The sequence below is a fragment of the Thrips palmi genome, unplaced genomic scaffold (genome assembly GCF_012932325.1).
Source record: "Thrips palmi isolate BJ-2018 unplaced genomic scaffold, TpBJ-2018v1 HiC_scaffold_19, whole genome shotgun sequence".
Lineage (NCBI taxonomy): Eukaryota > Metazoa > Arthropoda > Insecta > Thysanoptera > Thripidae > Thrips > Thrips palmi.
The window spans coordinates 7,401,995-7,416,474 of NW_023144628.1; the positions used below are offsets into that span (position 1 = coordinate 7,401,995).

Below are 14,480 nucleotides of genomic sequence, written 5' to 3' on the forward strand. Positions count from 1 at the left end.
GGGCACGGAGTAAAGAATAAATTCAAAATAAATCCATTGTTTTTTATTGGAATATTAAGTCATTTTGTAAACTGGAAATAAACAAATTTGAATCACAGAATCACTATCACGATGAGAACTAGCAACCGCTAATCTCGTATGCCATATCACAGACACACTCATGAAAGCTTTGAGCTAGAAATCACAACAGCTTCAGCTGCTCCAATTTCCTCTTTGCTCAGTATTGCAGCATGCAAAAGTCCAGCTTTCAATTCTTGACAAGCGTTACCAATAAAAGAATTTTTTAGGAATGTGGGGAACCCTCTGACACCATCATGCATTGTGTACAGCGGCACCCGGAATGTGCCCATCACCTTGAAGTATTGCAAGAAAAAAAAAATCATGAGTATAAGTAACATAGGTATACTACTTAGAAACTGGAAAACGTTGTGGATACTAACTTCCCCACCATAGTCATGAGCCTCAAGGGCTTTCCGTTCAATCTCTCTGATTCTGCTTTGAGACACTTCCAAAGCATAGAAATGGAGCAGTATTTTCTCAGATGAATTCCAATATGAACCAACATGGCTTATTTCATTTACCTAAAATAAAAATGAATACCATTTTTAAAAAAAATAGAGGTGAAAAAATACTCTCAGCAGCAAACCACACTATTTTCACAAACCTCATCCTTTTGAGGGAGGAAATTAATTTCTTCGTCCATCTCTCTGATGAGACCATGTATTGGCTCTTCTCCGTCCTCAATTAGTCCCCCAGGAAAGCCGACATGGCCATCAAATCTCATCTGCATCTGAAAGGGACAGAATGACATTAAGACAGTTGTCAAACTATGATGCTGTTAAACCATTAAATTATGAAATTCACCAACCAGCACTGCTGCCTTTAGTTCATATGTTTCCAAAAACTTCATATCAGGGAGTCGAGAGTATACCATGCAATGAGCCGCTTGTTCACAGTTGGCATATTTTTGACAGTCTTCCCTTTTAACCTCAACGTACGTGACAGGCATCGTGAACTGCCCTTCGTGCTGCGGTGCCGCCTTCGTGGGGACAAACGCAGGGTTACAAATTGTAAGACTCGGCTAAATGCAGTTCCTCAGAGGCGGCGCGAGCGTTACTCGTGGCAATAATTGTTGAAAGACGCGCTATGCGACCGCCGAAAGAACAATCCGAGGGTCCTTGACGGGGTGGAGGGGGTGGAGGGGGGGAGGCAGGGAGGAAGGAGGAAGTCCCTTGCAGTGCTGACACTTCCTTCCGAATTTCTCTCGGGCCAATATGAATGTTTTTCGACAATTTTAGAACCATTTAGACCCATTTAGAAGCGCGATAAACTGTTTGAAGAAGGAACACAGATGAGCGTCAAAACTTGTCACATGCCTCCACGAGGAAGAAGGTTCTGCAGAGATGAGGGAATTTTTCCGCCGTTCCGCGATGACACGGGATTGGCTCCTGAAAGTTAGGCAATAATAACAACAGAGGGGGAGAGGAGGCAAGAGGAGGTGGGTGGCGGCAGGCGGCGCCAAAGTCAGTCAGCTGTTGAGATTGACAGGCGCCGGCGCCTGCGAGGCACCTTTAAGGCCGTGACCCTCTTCCAGCGATCAGACGTCCGCTCCAGTCACACTCCAGGCACTTCCAGTTTCCAGTCGCCTGGGCCGCGTTTGTTTACATTGCCACGGCGACGTTTCACCGACAGCGCAAACACAGCGAAACAACCCGTGAAGCGAATTGATTGAATCGAATCTGGGTGAAAATGGTTGCCCAACGAACTTGTCCTGTGGGTTTGATGGCCTTCGCGCTGTTATGCGTTGTAGCGCAAGACACCTGCGACTTAACCTCTAAAGAGACGCCCTGTGGCTGTGGGGCCCTGAAGAGGAAAGCCAAGGATAAAGACTCGCTGACACCTCTGGAGAAGACTGTCACAACGTTGGAGGAGATTATGAATGGGGGCGAGTCAAATAAGGCTGTGCCCCAGCCCAGGGATGCATTTGTTGAATCCGAGTATCCCCGTACCAATGATATGGTTTTAATTAAAGGTGGTGAGTTTACCATGGGTACCGATAAGCCTGTGTTTGTGGCTGATGGGGAAGGCCCCTCACGCAAAGTCAAGCTTCAAGAATTTTATCTCGATATTCATGAAGTTAGTAATGCAGAGTTTGAAATTTTCTGTAATGAAACCAAGCACAAAACGGAGGCTGAAAGTTATGGCGACTCATTTGTATTTGATCCCTTACTGAGCGAGGAAACTCGTAAAACACTTACACAAGCTGTGGCTGCCGCTCCATGGTGGGTCCCAGTTAAAGGAGCAGACTGGCGGCATCCAGAAGGCCCCGACAGCAATTTAAAAGGTACTGAGACTTTGAAATTCAGAAACAGCTGCCCCCTCTTTACTGGGTCACTGGGCATTGCTCCAAGGAAACTCGTCAGTATATAGTGCATTTTGTGACAGGTCGAATGGACCATCCAGTTGTTCATGTGTCTTGGAATGATGCAGTTGCATACTGCAAGTGGGCAGGCAAACGCTTACCCACTGAAGCTGAGTGGGAGTATGCCTGTCGCAGTGGACTTGAAAACCGTCTCTATCCATGGGGAAATAATCTGAACCCACGAGGCGAGCATTGGTATGGTGACACTATATTTTTTAACTGCGTATTTGTAACATAATCAATAGATTTTTGTTATATTGCTCTTTTAAATTATATTTTTAAATTTAACTTTCTAGGATGAACATTTGGCAAGGGAAGTTTCCGGAGGAAGACACTGAAGAGGATGGCTACAAATCCACTGCTCCTGTGACAACATTCCCCGCAAATGCTTTCGGACTGAAGAACATGGTGGGCAATGTGTGGGAGTGGACCTCTGACTGGTGGTCTATCAAACACCCATCATACCTCCAAGAGAACCCAGTAACTATCAACTAAAATCTTGTGAAAATGACTTTTCATTTTTCATGTTTGAAAAAAATTTTGAAATAGAAATCATGCTAACCCCTCTTTTTTCTCTAGGTTGGACCTGAGGCTGGAGAAGATAAGGTGAAAAAAGGTGGTTCCTATATGTGCCATAAAAGTTACTGCTTCCGATATCGGTGTGCAGCTAGAAGCCAAAACACACCAGATAGTGCTGCTGGCAATCTTGGCTTCAGATGTGCGTCTAATGAACTTCCCTCCAAGTCCAAAAACACCAACATTTTAAAAGATGAACTGTGATAAATTTTAAGTTATGATTTTAAGTATGTGTGATCTCTTGTCTGTACAAGGCCTGTTTAGGGCATGTTTTGTATTATTTTTAGTTTTTGTTGTATAAAATAGTGGGAGCGGAACAGAAGGGAAGGTGTAAGGGTAATGAAAAGAAAATTAAACAATTGTATTTTTTAAGCAAAAGCTTTGTTTACTAAAATTGGAATAGTCAAATTCAACAAATACAAACAATGAATGGGGCAAGGATCTTTAAGAACCTCATTTCTTCCCCAATGAAGTCTAAGTATGAGATGAATATCATAAAACAGTACATGATGCTAGACATTATGGAGCATAATCTGTCAGACTAAATTAGTTGTTTAATGGTTAGTGCCATTCTATTTCAAGAAAAGAAAGAAAGAAAGGAAAACAAAAAAATAGCTTCAAGCAAATAAAGACTTGTGTGCAAGGACTTTTTAAAAAAGTTCTTTTCCCACCAAATGGTACATTAGGCACTTTTTCTAAACACAACCAAACCCACTACTCAAGATGAAAATATTAAAAAGAAAATCAAACAAAATTAACAACATGCAAAATTTCATAAAAAGAAATATTCAACAATTTGAAGGCTACACAAGGCTTGTGTCAAATGGCAATGAGCCAGAGCAGTCTTGAGAACCACAGCGACAAGGTTTACTGCTAAAGCTGTTTACACTACTTACATCAGAAAGCATGTTATAGCTTCCAGAATAATCATAAGTAATTTCATCACCTGCACTTATGTTCCTTCTTGCAAATATTCCAAGTACAGGCACAGGAGAATCTACTCGAACTGGAACAATACCCGCATTGGGGTTGCAACTGTGGTTTATATATCTCCCTATGTTGCCAATTACTGAAGGATCAATTATTGTTTCAGTTACAGTTTTCTTTTCAGAGTCAACAAATTCTCTCAAGACAAAAATATAGTTCATTTCCCCTTTCATGGATGCAGCTTTGAACCTTATCTTAGCTTCATCCATCCCTATTACTTCTCCAGCATATTCACAAATAAATTCTCCCTTTGGAATGAGCTCTGTTGTCTTCAGACCATATCCTTTTTCTGGGCCAGTCATAAAAACTGACAAATTTTTCCTTGGCCCAAATTGAACCACTCTGTTGCCACATTTCTTTACAGAACAAGTACACTGAGAGTTACATTCTACAATGCTCCCAGAAACCCACTTGTGAGCCAGAATTGTTCCATCCGATGAGTAATTCTGAGAACAGACATGAGCATTTGTACAAGACGAAGACAATGCACATACATCATCCCCATAACATTTACAGCCTTGCAGTTGGCTTTCAAACTCTTCTATGTTGGCACCTTTGCCGGGGACAGATGTGGGTGCATATACAAGATGAGGAAGAACATGATCATACTCATCCACCAAAACACAATCATCATCAGTCAAATCCATTATGAACACATCAAAGGAGGGGCACAGGAATGTTGCCAATACACTTATCACATTTGGCACTTGAAACAATTTATCAGTTAATTAAGAGAGTGAATAAGGATCTACTAAATTATAAAGACGGCTAACAGCAACAAATGAAGACAGTAAAACAATAGGAAAAAAGGGACAATTTTCTTAAAACATCTTAACTTAAAAAAAAATCACAAAAGTCAAGATAAAATGAGGAGTGAACTTCTATGGAGTTTTGAGTTGTTACAGGAGAAGAGGCTCCACTTGATCAAGTTCAAAGATGAATCAATTCAGACCTAAAAGACACATGTTAAAAAAAACAATCAAAGTTAAAAAAGTGATAGATGTATGGATGTATTATCAAGAAACCAGGCACAATCTTGCTTCCACAATAATATTAGAAAATGAACTTGGTCTCACCTAAATTAGCGGCGAATGTAGTTAGTCGCTGATGATGCAAGAGCCACTACTCCACTTACAGTGGGAAGATTCCGCCGGATAGGACCAATGCGTGTTACGCCATAGATAACCAAGCCCCAAAATGAGGCAGAGACAGTGAATCTCAAAACACGAGTTGCTATTGATGGTTTCGGAACACTAGAAAAAGGATAGAAGATACATTGGTGAAGGAATACCCAAACTCTGATGAAGTGATGATGAATGGTCATTGATCACTTACATTGATATGGGGATCACTTCTTGAGATGATACTTTGCCCCATTTTTCAATTATGCCTTTCATGTGACCAATACCAACAACTCCTACCACCCGCCAAGGAAGAGGATTATCTGATAAAAATAAAATAAAATGTGTTACATGGTTCATGTGCTCAGTGTTGTGAAAACAAAGTCCATTCCTTTAAGATAAATTAGAACTCACTCCTTCCATCAATTTGCTGTTGCATTGCTGCCAGCTGCAGAGAGTGGGCCATGTATGTATCACGCTCATCCAGGAAGACATGTCTTACAGCGGGTAGCTTTTCAGCTATTTCATCAAGGAGGTCATCAAGCATGCCATGATTTTTCATTTTCTCTATGTCTTCTTTAGTAATCGATTGATTATCAGTCAGCAAGCTAAACACCAACTTTATTAAGTCCCACCATGACAAAGAGGCAATAACTCGCCGCAAAGTGACCTCCAGGGGTCTGTCACCTAAGTGGATAATGCAACCTGAAACTTTGGCAGCCTAAAGGAGCAGAAAAAAATGGTGTAAGTTGAGTCATTTTAAGTGTTATGAAAAGGTTGTATCCCATAAAATACTAAAAACGTTTTACCTCGGTTGCTGCCCGCCTGAATTCAAGGCCTGGGGCTGTACCGACTTGTTCAGCAATCTGAGCAGAGGTGCTGTGAAGAAAGGCAAAAAGAAGGCCTCCCAATACGCCATTAGTTTGAATAAGATGCTTAACTTTGCCCCAATTTAAATTCTTTGTCTCTTCCAATAATGTGGCTTCATCTAATTTTAGGTAAAAATAACGTGATGCACAAAGTTCCACAAATACAATATTGGGGCGTACAGCTTGAATAACCTAGGACAGAGTGTAAAGTTAGGACAGGATCACAAAACAGAACTACACAACATTGTCTGAAACCATTAAGTCACCTGGGAGACATCATCACAACTCTTGGAACTGAAGTGAATTGTACCAATAAGGTATACTTCAGCACCATTAGGTGTTAGTAATGGAAGTCGGGCAACAGTGTGAGGGAAGGTTTGTCCAGTCAATTCATCATACCAATCCTCATCTCTCTCAGAAACGGTGCTCCAAGTCTGACTCTCAGACTCTCCTGGAACTGGTGGGGTCACAGTGGTGAGTGTCTAATATAGCCAGCAAGTTAATTTTCAGTTTAGAGGACTTAAAGATAAGGGAGGCTCACCGACTTTACTATCCAGTTCAGCTTTGTCTGGTGACACATATGCTGATGGTGGTTTATCGCTTACACTTGTATCCAAATCAGAGCCAATGTCTGTGACATCACCTTAGATGGAACAGGAAGAATAGGAGTGTTTAAGCATCATCAAGTTCAAAGTTGAAACGAAAGAGCTATGAAATGTGTTGAAACGGACAGCAACAGAGTTGCCTATAATAGAAGCTTACTTGCAAGGTCTTCACCATCTGCTAAGCTACTTGCACCATCAGGACTATCTCTTAAGGTTCCCTGGCTTCTTGTTGATGAAAAGGATGTGTTACCCAATGGGGAAGTTTCACCAATAGATACAGCGGCAGAACTGTTTAAGTTTATACTAACTGGCTTTTTAGGACGAGGTATGCCTGAAAAGACCATCATACATCACCGCCAACAATAATAAGGGACTTAACCAGGTGGAATATGTTCAGATCAAATACATGCAGGGAAGGAAACAAGAAAGTGCCTGGTTTTGAGAAGAAATGAAGACCACTTACCCTGCTCAGACTGAATCAGAGATGTATTCATATTAAGTGAGTCGTCGAATGATCCATCAATAACCAATGTTGTATCAGGCGTGTCGTAAACAGAAACTTCGTTGTCTGTAGACACATTCATATTTGCAAAATCAGCCATTTCAGATCTGATTTAAACAATACAAAACCTGAAAATAAAACAAATGTTCCAAATTTTAGTGAAGTAAAAACAAAATAAATGATATGCGCTAATCAACCGAGTTCGACAGCACAACAGGGCAATTCAAAAACTAGGCAGTGGTGAAACTGCGATCGTTCCGTATGGAAAAATAGCAGTGAACACATCTGAGCAATCAAACCGAAAAATCAAAGCAAGAAGAGTAATGATTTTGAAGTTTGACCCACCTTAATAAGGTAGAAAATATCTTACGAGTCAGAGTGAGAAGGCAGGACTTGATATCACGGGTGAATCATTTCCTGGACAATCAAATGTCAACAGGATTTCCTCGGGTTCAGTGAGGTTAGACACACAGCATAAACACGAATAAGAAACCGTACATGTCAGCAGAACAAATAAATTTAACAACAAAAACAAGAGTGATCAAATTCGGCCAGTTTGTAGAGGGCGTTGCCTTGGTATCCGCACGTCGCCCATTTCGGGAACGCACCCACACTGCAAATAACGGTGGGACGGACAAAACAAAACACCCAAATGTTTTTGTTGTCTACACAACCCAAGAAACTTGATGTATACCGATGCTCGATTTTATTTGCCAAACTTCAATGCAAGTTCGACTCCCGCCACAAATCGAATGGTGATTCCTGATTCAGAAAATTAGGGAGCGTCGTTTAGGCCTGCGAGTGACGATGGAGTTCCAAGGGATGTGCGATGTGGAGCAAGAAAAGCCCGTGGACACCGATGCGGGCGGCGCCCCAGAACCCTACCAGCACCAGCAGTCTGCTACTGGTGCTGTCAAGAGGGAGGGCGCGCCCTTCTCGGCGGCCCCTGGTGCAGCGCCCGTCAAGGCCGAGACCGACACCGGCATGGACGTGGACGACGAGGGAATGCCACCCCAGGTATTGGCTTTAATTCCTTCAGAGGCTTCCACAACTATTCCGTCTCCGTCCACACTCTGTCTCAATTTGTGTTACATCATAAGTTTGTTTCTGAGTAAACTTGCATCAATGTACATTTAATGGAGTATGTTTTATTGATTGAATGTGATCATGATTTTACATATGAAGTGGAATTTGATGAAATGATACAGCCACAGCTATTGAACACATAGGGTGGGTTGTAGTTGGTTAAGTCAAAGTTAGCGGGACTGGGACCAAAGAAAATCCTAAACAGCCGACTCTTTCCAGCAGACTGATTCTGGGAGTCGTTTTTGGCACTCTGTCTCTCTCACACTCATGGGGCATGCAGTATTGATGCGAGAGCCAAAGCGACAAAAACGACTCTCGGAATCAGTCTGCAGGGAGGCTCATTGTCAGAGTGCCTACTGCGCCCGTTCTGGTCATTATAAGGATTCAATCCCTTAGTAAGAACTGTTTTCCACACTCATAATACCACCAAAAATAGGCCTGCATAGCAAAGGCTTGCCAGCCCACCTACTTTAACTGAACCAATTATACGGCATAAATTTGTCAAGGTCTAGTTAGCGTTATTCCTGTTGTTACGTAATTGTGCAGTTTCTGGACCAAATGGTGCTGAAAGATTTGTCGGTTGGTTCAGTACCGATAGCAAATCTAGAAGTGGTCAGTGCACCTGTGCATTTGTTTTCTCCTTGGTTGCAGGCGGCCCGGCACTCACCCCCGCAGTCGGGCACAGGGCCTTCCCCGCCCCAGGACGCGGCTGACGGCTCCCGGTCCAGCAGCGCCTCCGAGGAGATCCTCCCCGACCGGAGGGCGGCCGCGGCTCTGCCGCTCGAGAAGGTTGACGTCGGCTCGCTCTCCCTGCACCACCACAACGACTCCGCGTCCGAGCCGCCGTCGGCCGCGGACCCAGACCCGCTGGAGCTGGACGAGGCCAGCGAGGCCGGCGGCGAGGCCAAGGTGGTGGAGGAGCGCAAGGAGAGGACGACGCGGCAGCGCAGGACGGTGGCGCGGCCGGCCGCCCAAGGCACGCACGCCCACAGCGAGGACAGCTACGACGACTGCTCCAGCAGCGAGGAGGAGGAGATGCGCAAGACCATCATGATCGGCAGCGCGTACCAGGCCGTGGTGCCCGAGGGCTTCACCAAGTACGCCGACAAGCCGTACAAGCACAACGACAAGCTGCTGTGGGAGCCCCGCAGCGGCCTGCCCAGCGACGCCATCGACCTGTACCTGCAGACCTCGCAGGCCATGGCGGACTCCGTGGCCTCCGCGGACGGGCTCGACCTCATGCCCATGGGCGCGCACGTCCGCGACGACGAGCAGGCGCTGTTCCAGCTCATGCAGTGCAACCACAACGTGGAGGAGGCCCTGAGGAAGCGGCACTCCGCCTCGCCCGGGCCGCCCGGCGCGGCCGCCTCCACGCCCTGGACGGACGAGGAGTGCAGGGAGTTCGAGAACGGCATCCTCACCTTCGGCAAAGACTTTCACGCCATCCAAGCTCAGAGGGTGAGGACGAGAACTGTCAGCGAAATAGTTCAGTTCTACTACCTGTGGAAAAAGACTGAGAGGCATGATATTTTTGCCAACAAAATGCGACCTGAGAAGAAAAAGTACATGCTTCATCCTGGTGTTACCCTTGTAGTTTACGAATTACTCGATAAAGAAAACCAAAAAGATGCAACCTCTAGAGATGCCGTAACAGCTTGAACTTGACCGCATTGCAAGATGCTCATAATAGAATGTGATGTGCAGATTTTATGATTAGTTTAGTTAGATGCAGCAATTGGATGAACAATCTGTTTTTGTTTGTAATATGTTTTGGTGCTGTGGTGGCATCAATACAAATATGTGATGTTAATTGTAGCTTCTTAAATGACCCTTCATGTGTCTTCTTAAATGGATCAATTTATTTCATCATTCATGTCATTACAATTTTGAGATCATTTGAATGAAAATTATAGTTTAACAAAATGGTGTTTGTCTTTCATGATGAAAAAAAAAGCCAAAAGGATTTACAGATTTATTTTACTCTTTTAGATTTCATTGTAACAGTAAGTTGCCCCATTCACACCTCTCAATAAAATTGGTTTACAAAAGAATTCATAAGTTCTTTCTTCCGATCAAAATGGTTCTTACATCTATCTCTATCTGTCAGACCACTTAATTAAAAGATGATTCACACCATTTTCCCACTTTCCCCAAAACTCAAACCTATTGTGCTTTTTAAGTACCTGATTTCTTTTATACAATGATGCCTTGGGCACCTAAATTTTGCAACTTCATATTGGGGATAAAAAGAGTCCAAAAAATAAAAGAATTAATTTAAAATGAGGAAGAAAGGTGCCTTGCAGTAAATAAAAATAGAAGGGATCCTACGAGAAACACATTAGGCAGGATATCATTACATGTACATGTTTATAACATTACTGCAGTTCATCTTGGGGGAAGGGGAAGCACAAACTTATGGCACTTTAATTTCACCTTACAGTATACTTTAAAACTAGAAAAACAATCAATACTGGAAGCAACAAGCAAGACAGGAGTATTTCAGCCATTAAGCTGGAAGAAAGTATTCCCTTGCGCCATTAAATACTGTACAAATAAATACAATAAAATTACAATCTTCTAAAGTGTGTGGAAAACATGATACTAAAAAAAAGCAACAACAAAAAATGCAAGTCAAAACAATTGAAATTATTTTAGTACTTTTAGCAGTATTGCTCAATGAAGATACCTAGGTTTATCTTCTTCACATATACTTAATGGGGGAAAAAGATTAATTTTGATACTTTTTGACACCTATACTTTTTACCCCCTATCTGTGAGTAAATTTCAAACAGAGCTAGTATTGGCAGGAGCATTGAAACATGCAACAAACTTCAGAACTGCATCACTGCAGTGTACAGAACTGGTAAGTAGGGAAATGGGGAGTATGGAATGGCCTAATCTAAATTATTAAGATGTTTGTGATGAACATTGCCATGAAATCAAGAAAGGAGCAAAGTCAAGGATTAAAATCAATTGCGCTTCCATTTAAACTTACTTCCTGACTTTTCTCATTTATAGCCTCTTGAAAACCACATAATTCATCAGCTCGAAGAGAATCTTGACTTTCCTGGCAATCTTCCTGGAGACTTTTAAAGTCGTTTCCTTGTTGGCCAATATTGACTTCACCAACAGCAGTGCTGTCCTGCACACTACAGAAGTCTGTCTTATTGACTGATTTATTATCCTGGCTTTCTTCCTCGATTGACCTCAAATCGACAAAATCTCCCACTCCAAGAGTACACGGAGAGTTACTGAATGAAACCTCATCAGCAAGGTTGGAGGATTGACCCATTAATTCGTCCTGCAATGTATGTTGATCTGGTATATGACTTGTTAATATATCTTCGTGAGCCAAATTTGAGTCTGAGCCATGAGTCGATATAGAGTTTGACTCTTCTTCATACATGGCAGAATGAGAAGTCAAAGATCTTGGGGCTAATTCAGATAAATTTGATGATACTTCATCTTGACTTTCATACAGATCATTGGGTGGTGTGTTGTGCAGATTATTAAGATTATCAAACTCCATAGGTTCTACATGCCAGGAACTTTCAAGAGGAGTCCCTTTTCCCTCTTTCTTTCCAACATTTGCCTCAATCATGTTGCAATCAGGTGCAAGTTCCATTTCGGATTGTACATTGTTGAGAGTGATGTTGGGTGTATTACTTCGTTCACTCTGCTAGAAATGCAATAAAAATGAATAAAATTAGTAACTTTAATGCCTAAATAAAAAGTTTAGCCAAACTGGTATCTACCTGAAACACTTCATACAGCTCAAGATCAGGGCAATGTGACTCTTGGTAGTGTTGAATCAATTCAAAGTCACCAGGAAAATCATCACGAGGACACCGAGGGCACAAAAAAGAACCACAGTCCATGTGCTCCGCTAGAGAGTGTTGCAAGCAGGCAGCAATCCCTAGCAGCCATTTATCACACAAGAGACACTGAGTAAGAGCTTCAGAGGCAGGATTATTTTCCCTACTGCATATCCTAAACCCGTAACCTAGATGACAGAAAAGCAAATATAGAAATAATTAAGATTAGCATGAGTGGCACAAATAGTATTAAGAACAAAATTTACCATCAGCATCCGGTGATGTTTGGCTTAATTCGAGAATCCTCTCGACAGTTGTTTGGGTGCTGCGTCTACCCCTTCTTCCTCTTGGCGTCAGTTTGAAAGGCCGGCTTCGGGGTCTGCCTCTTGGTCTCCTTCCTCCAAAACCTTTGTGAAAGAATGCAAGTATGTGTATCAACAAGTTACAATAATGCTACAATAAAAATGATGTTTCCTCCTACATGCAGGTTTTGATGGTTTCAACGTGATTCTTTCTTCAGTTCGAAAAGTTTCAAAATCTTTCTGGCCTCCAAAAAATTCATTATATGACCTCTCAAGGTCTTCAGCAGAGGGCTCTATAGGGTCCTCTGGTTCATTTTTGACAATAACATTCTCCCAATCATACCTTCCTGAGTGAAAATCTAAATGAGACGAGGATTGAATAGACAGCACTGGGCTTTCTTTGCATATAGGGCAATCATAAGGAGCTTGTGGGCTGAAAGGATTCCTCATATCATTTGAGTCAGCTTTATCTGTCTTTTGATGAGCACTGCAAAAAAGCCACCAACAAATATTAAACCATTTTTAATTGAAACATTCCACAAGCAAACCAAATCATAAGTTAGAATATATTGAAAAATAACAGCAGTGCTTTTACCGTAAACTATTTAACTGACTCTCTGCTCTTAAAACTGTAGCTGTGAATGCATGTGATAAACGTAATCTTTCCACACACTTTGTACAAACTTGTTTAGGAAGTTTATCACAGCAGCTCACCTGAATTTTAAAATAATAAAGAACATTACACAAAAAAAGGGAGAAGACACAGTAATAAATGAATTAAGTGAATAGAAGGCCATACTTTAATAGGTAGAGTGGCTTTAATCATTGAAAGAATGTCTCCAAGCTCTTCCTCTTCTTGATTGATAGGTGCTTCTTTGGGAAGTACTTCAGGATGATGAGGAGGATGTCGGAACAAAAACACAGGAGCTGCCTCTTGGCATGGTAGAGAACATAGGCGACACAAGAGGACAGAGGTAACTTCATCAATATTTGGCGGTATCTCTACACCTTCCATAAGAACATCTTTAGGGTCAGGTGTTTTTCCACTATCACTAAATTGTGCCTCCAACGAGTTTTCTTGGGGGACCTTATCTTCTTCTGGAATCAATTCTGCAGGCTGCTTAGTAGTGGTATCTGATGTTTGGATTTGTAATTGTTCCATACTGCCTAGATAATCCATGGATGCCTGTTGCAAGTTCGATAGTTCTGCCTCAATGGTGGTGGGTGCACAGTCTGTAGTGACTGATCCATTTTGGTCCATTCCAGGGTGATCCAATAATAAATTAGCTAAAGGGCAATTTTTATATAATAAGAAAGTGTAAATTACAGGTTTCCAGATTTGTTATGATCAATAGAAAACTTACGAGTTGCAGTATCCAAGCCATTGCGGTCCAGATTGTTTTGCGGAGATGGAGGATTTGGTTGTGTCATGTCAACAATTATGGTAAGGGAGTCGTGTCGATCTTTTGTCAAAACCAATTACAAATTTAAGACTTTTTTCATAAATTGCATATGAAGATTAAACAATTACATCCCTTACAAAAATTTACCACTCTGTAAATAGCAAGAAAATTGAAAATTAAAAATTTGGGAATAGCTAGAAAATTATCTAGGAGAGAACTAAACTGAAAGGCTTAGTAAAGTTCGAAATTGCAGAGTTTTTTTTTTTTTCTGCAAAGTTTACCGGTTTACTCGACGTCTCGCAAGTGGGCTTGATTTTCAACGGGGATAAGATTCGTGAGCACCCCAAAACGAAGGTAGACACAGCTCGCAATTAGTCCATGGCATTAAGGTAACTAGAACATCTATCACGTAATTATTCCAGCTTCAATAAAGAAGATCAAAATAAATACACAAGTGGACGACGGACGACAACACCAACACCACGCACCTTCGGGGAAGTAAGAGTCCTATGAAAAATTTTCTGTTCTGTTTCTTCACCAACATAGCGGAGGCACTCGGTCGAGTCAAATGCACAAATTTCAAACAACTTCGTGACTTATTTTCTCATTTTAAATCGTCTCCTTTCTAACAGATGAATAAATTCAACGTTTGATCGGTCGCGGGCGCTTTTTTTTACCATTTTATGCCGGATACAAGGCTTCAGTAACCATCGACATGTTGGTAAATGCTGAGGCGGCAACAAAAGGGAGCTTTAAACGGAGCGGCAAATTTAACACCGTTTAACACCCACT

The 14,480-nt window shown here is 42.0% G+C and overlaps 6 protein-coding genes across 8 annotated transcripts; 2 read left to right on the top strand and 4 right to left on the bottom strand.

Moving 5' to 3' along the window:
* Positions 1-28: 28 nt before the first annotated feature.
* LOC117646651 (U8 snoRNA-decapping enzyme-like) lies at positions 29-1,287 on the bottom strand. Its single transcript, XM_034387751.1, has 4 exons — positions 869-1,287; positions 665-790; positions 441-581; positions 29-353 (listed from the first exon to the last, which is right to left on the bottom strand). The coding sequence occupies exons 1-4, from the start codon at positions 1,007-1,009 to the stop codon at positions 159-161; spliced, it is 603 nt and encodes a 200-aa protein (XP_034243642.1). The 5' UTR covers positions 1,010-1,287; the 3' UTR covers positions 29-158.
* A 196-nt stretch (positions 1,288-1,483) lies between these two features.
* LOC117646650 (formylglycine-generating enzyme) lies at positions 1,484-3,440 on the top strand. Its single transcript, XM_034387750.1, has 4 exons — positions 1,484-2,344; positions 2,446-2,617; positions 2,719-2,902; positions 3,002-3,440. The coding sequence occupies exons 1-4, from the start codon at positions 1,750-1,752 to the stop codon at positions 3,200-3,202; spliced, it is 1,152 nt and encodes a 383-aa protein (XP_034243641.1). The 5' UTR covers positions 1,484-1,749; the 3' UTR covers positions 3,203-3,440.
* A 361-nt stretch (positions 3,441-3,801) lies between these two features.
* LOC117646297 (probable histone-lysine N-methyltransferase set-23) lies at positions 3,802-4,632 on the bottom strand. Its single transcript, XM_034387158.1, has one exon. It carries the CDS (start codon positions 4,630-4,632, stop codon positions 3,802-3,804), a length of 831 nt encoding a protein of 276 aa, XP_034243049.1.
* Positions 4,630-7,602, bottom strand: LOC117646648 (traB domain-containing protein). 2 transcript variants are annotated; one of them, XM_034387748.1, is made up of 10 exons: positions 7,453-7,602; positions 7,044-7,210; positions 6,738-6,911; positions 6,517-6,618; positions 6,242-6,432; positions 5,916-6,167; positions 5,521-5,827; positions 5,321-5,429; positions 5,062-5,238; positions 4,630-4,937 (listed from the first exon to the last, which is right to left on the bottom strand). In XM_034387748.1, exons 2-9 carry the CDS (start codon positions 7,180-7,182, stop codon positions 5,067-5,069), a joined length of 1,446 nt encoding a protein of 481 aa, XP_034243639.1. In that variant the 5' UTR covers positions 7,183-7,210; positions 7,453-7,602; the 3' UTR covers positions 4,630-4,937; positions 5,062-5,066. The 2 variants fall into 2 exon arrangements, with proteins under 2 accessions (XP_034243639.1, XP_034243637.1); XM_034387746.1 differs by having other exon boundaries at positions 7,428-7,577.
* A 112-nt stretch (positions 7,603-7,714) lies between these two features.
* LOC117646649 (mesoderm induction early response protein 1-like) lies at positions 7,715-10,219 on the top strand. Its single transcript, XM_034387749.1, has 2 exons — positions 7,715-8,099; positions 8,820-10,219. Exons 1-2 carry the CDS (start codon positions 7,890-7,892, stop codon positions 9,825-9,827), a joined length of 1,218 nt encoding a protein of 405 aa, XP_034243640.1. The 5' UTR covers positions 7,715-7,889; the 3' UTR covers positions 9,828-10,219.
* Positions 10,127-14,176, bottom strand: LOC117646646. Of its 2 annotated transcripts, none has more exons than XM_034387744.1 (8): positions 13,970-14,176; positions 13,650-13,839; positions 13,085-13,572; positions 12,881-12,999; positions 12,465-12,772; positions 12,250-12,390; positions 11,924-12,171; positions 10,127-11,844 (listed from the first exon to the last, which is right to left on the bottom strand). In XM_034387744.1, exons 2-8 carry the CDS (start codon positions 13,714-13,716, stop codon positions 11,125-11,127), a joined length of 2,091 nt encoding a protein of 696 aa, XP_034243635.1. In that variant the 5' UTR covers positions 13,717-13,839; positions 13,970-14,176; the 3' UTR covers positions 10,127-11,124. The 2 variants fall into 2 exon arrangements, with proteins under 2 accessions (XP_034243635.1, XP_034243634.1); XM_034387743.1 differs by having other exon boundaries at positions 10,127-11,847.
* Between the last annotated feature and the right edge of the window lie 304 nt (positions 14,177-14,480).

Coding starts and splice junctions, on each gene's coding strand:
- LOC117646651 (XM_034387751.1), bottom strand. CDS start 1,009: ATGCCTGTCACGTACGTTGAGGTTAAAAGGGAAGACTGTCAAAAATAT. Junction 791..868: donor AACTAAAGGCAGCAGTGCTG/GTTGGTGAATTT, acceptor TGTCCCTTTCAG/ATGCAGATGAGATTTGATGG. Junction 582..664: donor TCCTCCCTCAAAAGGATGAG/GTTTGTGAAAAT, acceptor TTTTTATTTTAG/GTAAATGAAATAAGCCATGT.
- LOC117646650 (XM_034387750.1), top strand. CDS start 1,750: ATGGTTGCCCAACGAACTTGTCCTGTGGGTTTGATGGCCTTCGCGCTG. Junction 2,618..2,718: donor AACCCACGAGGCGAGCATTG/GTATGGTGACAC, acceptor TTAACTTTCTAG/GATGAACATTTGGCAAGGGA. Junction 2,903..3,001: donor CATACCTCCAAGAGAACCCA/GTAACTATCAAC, acceptor TTTTTTCTCTAG/GTTGGACCTGAGGCTGGAGA.
- LOC117646297 (XM_034387158.1), bottom strand. CDS start 4,632: ATGGATTTGACTGATGATGATTGTGTTTTGGTGGATGAGTATGATCAT.
- LOC117646648 (XM_034387748.1), bottom strand. CDS start 7,182: ATGGCTGATTTTGCAAATATGAATGTGTCTACAGACAACGAAGTTTCT. Junction 6,433..6,516: donor TGAACTGGATAGTAAAGTCG/GTGAGCCTCCCT, acceptor TGACCCCACCAG/TTCCAGGAGAGTCTGAGAGT. Junction 5,828..5,915: donor TCAGGCGGGCAGCAACCGAG/GTAAAACGTTTT, acceptor CTGCTCCTTTAG/GCTGCCAAAGTTTCAGGTTG.
- LOC117646649 (XM_034387749.1), top strand. CDS start 7,890: ATGGAGTTCCAAGGGATGTGCGATGTGGAGCAAGAAAAGCCCGTGGAC. Junction 8,100..8,819: donor ACGAGGGAATGCCACCCCAG/GTATTGGCTTTA, acceptor CCTTGGTTGCAG/GCGGCCCGGCACTCACCCCC.
- LOC117646646 (XM_034387743.1), bottom strand. CDS start 13,716: ATGACACAACCAAATCCTCCATCTCCGCAAAACAATCTGGACCGCAAT. Junction 13,573..13,649: donor TGGCTTGGATACTGCAACTC/GTAAGTTTTCTA, acceptor ATTGCCCTTTAG/CTAATTTATTATTGGATCAC. Junction 12,391..12,464: donor GAAACCATCAAAACCTGCAT/GTAGGAGGAAAC, acceptor TCTTTCACAAAG/GTTTTGGAGGAAGGAGACCA.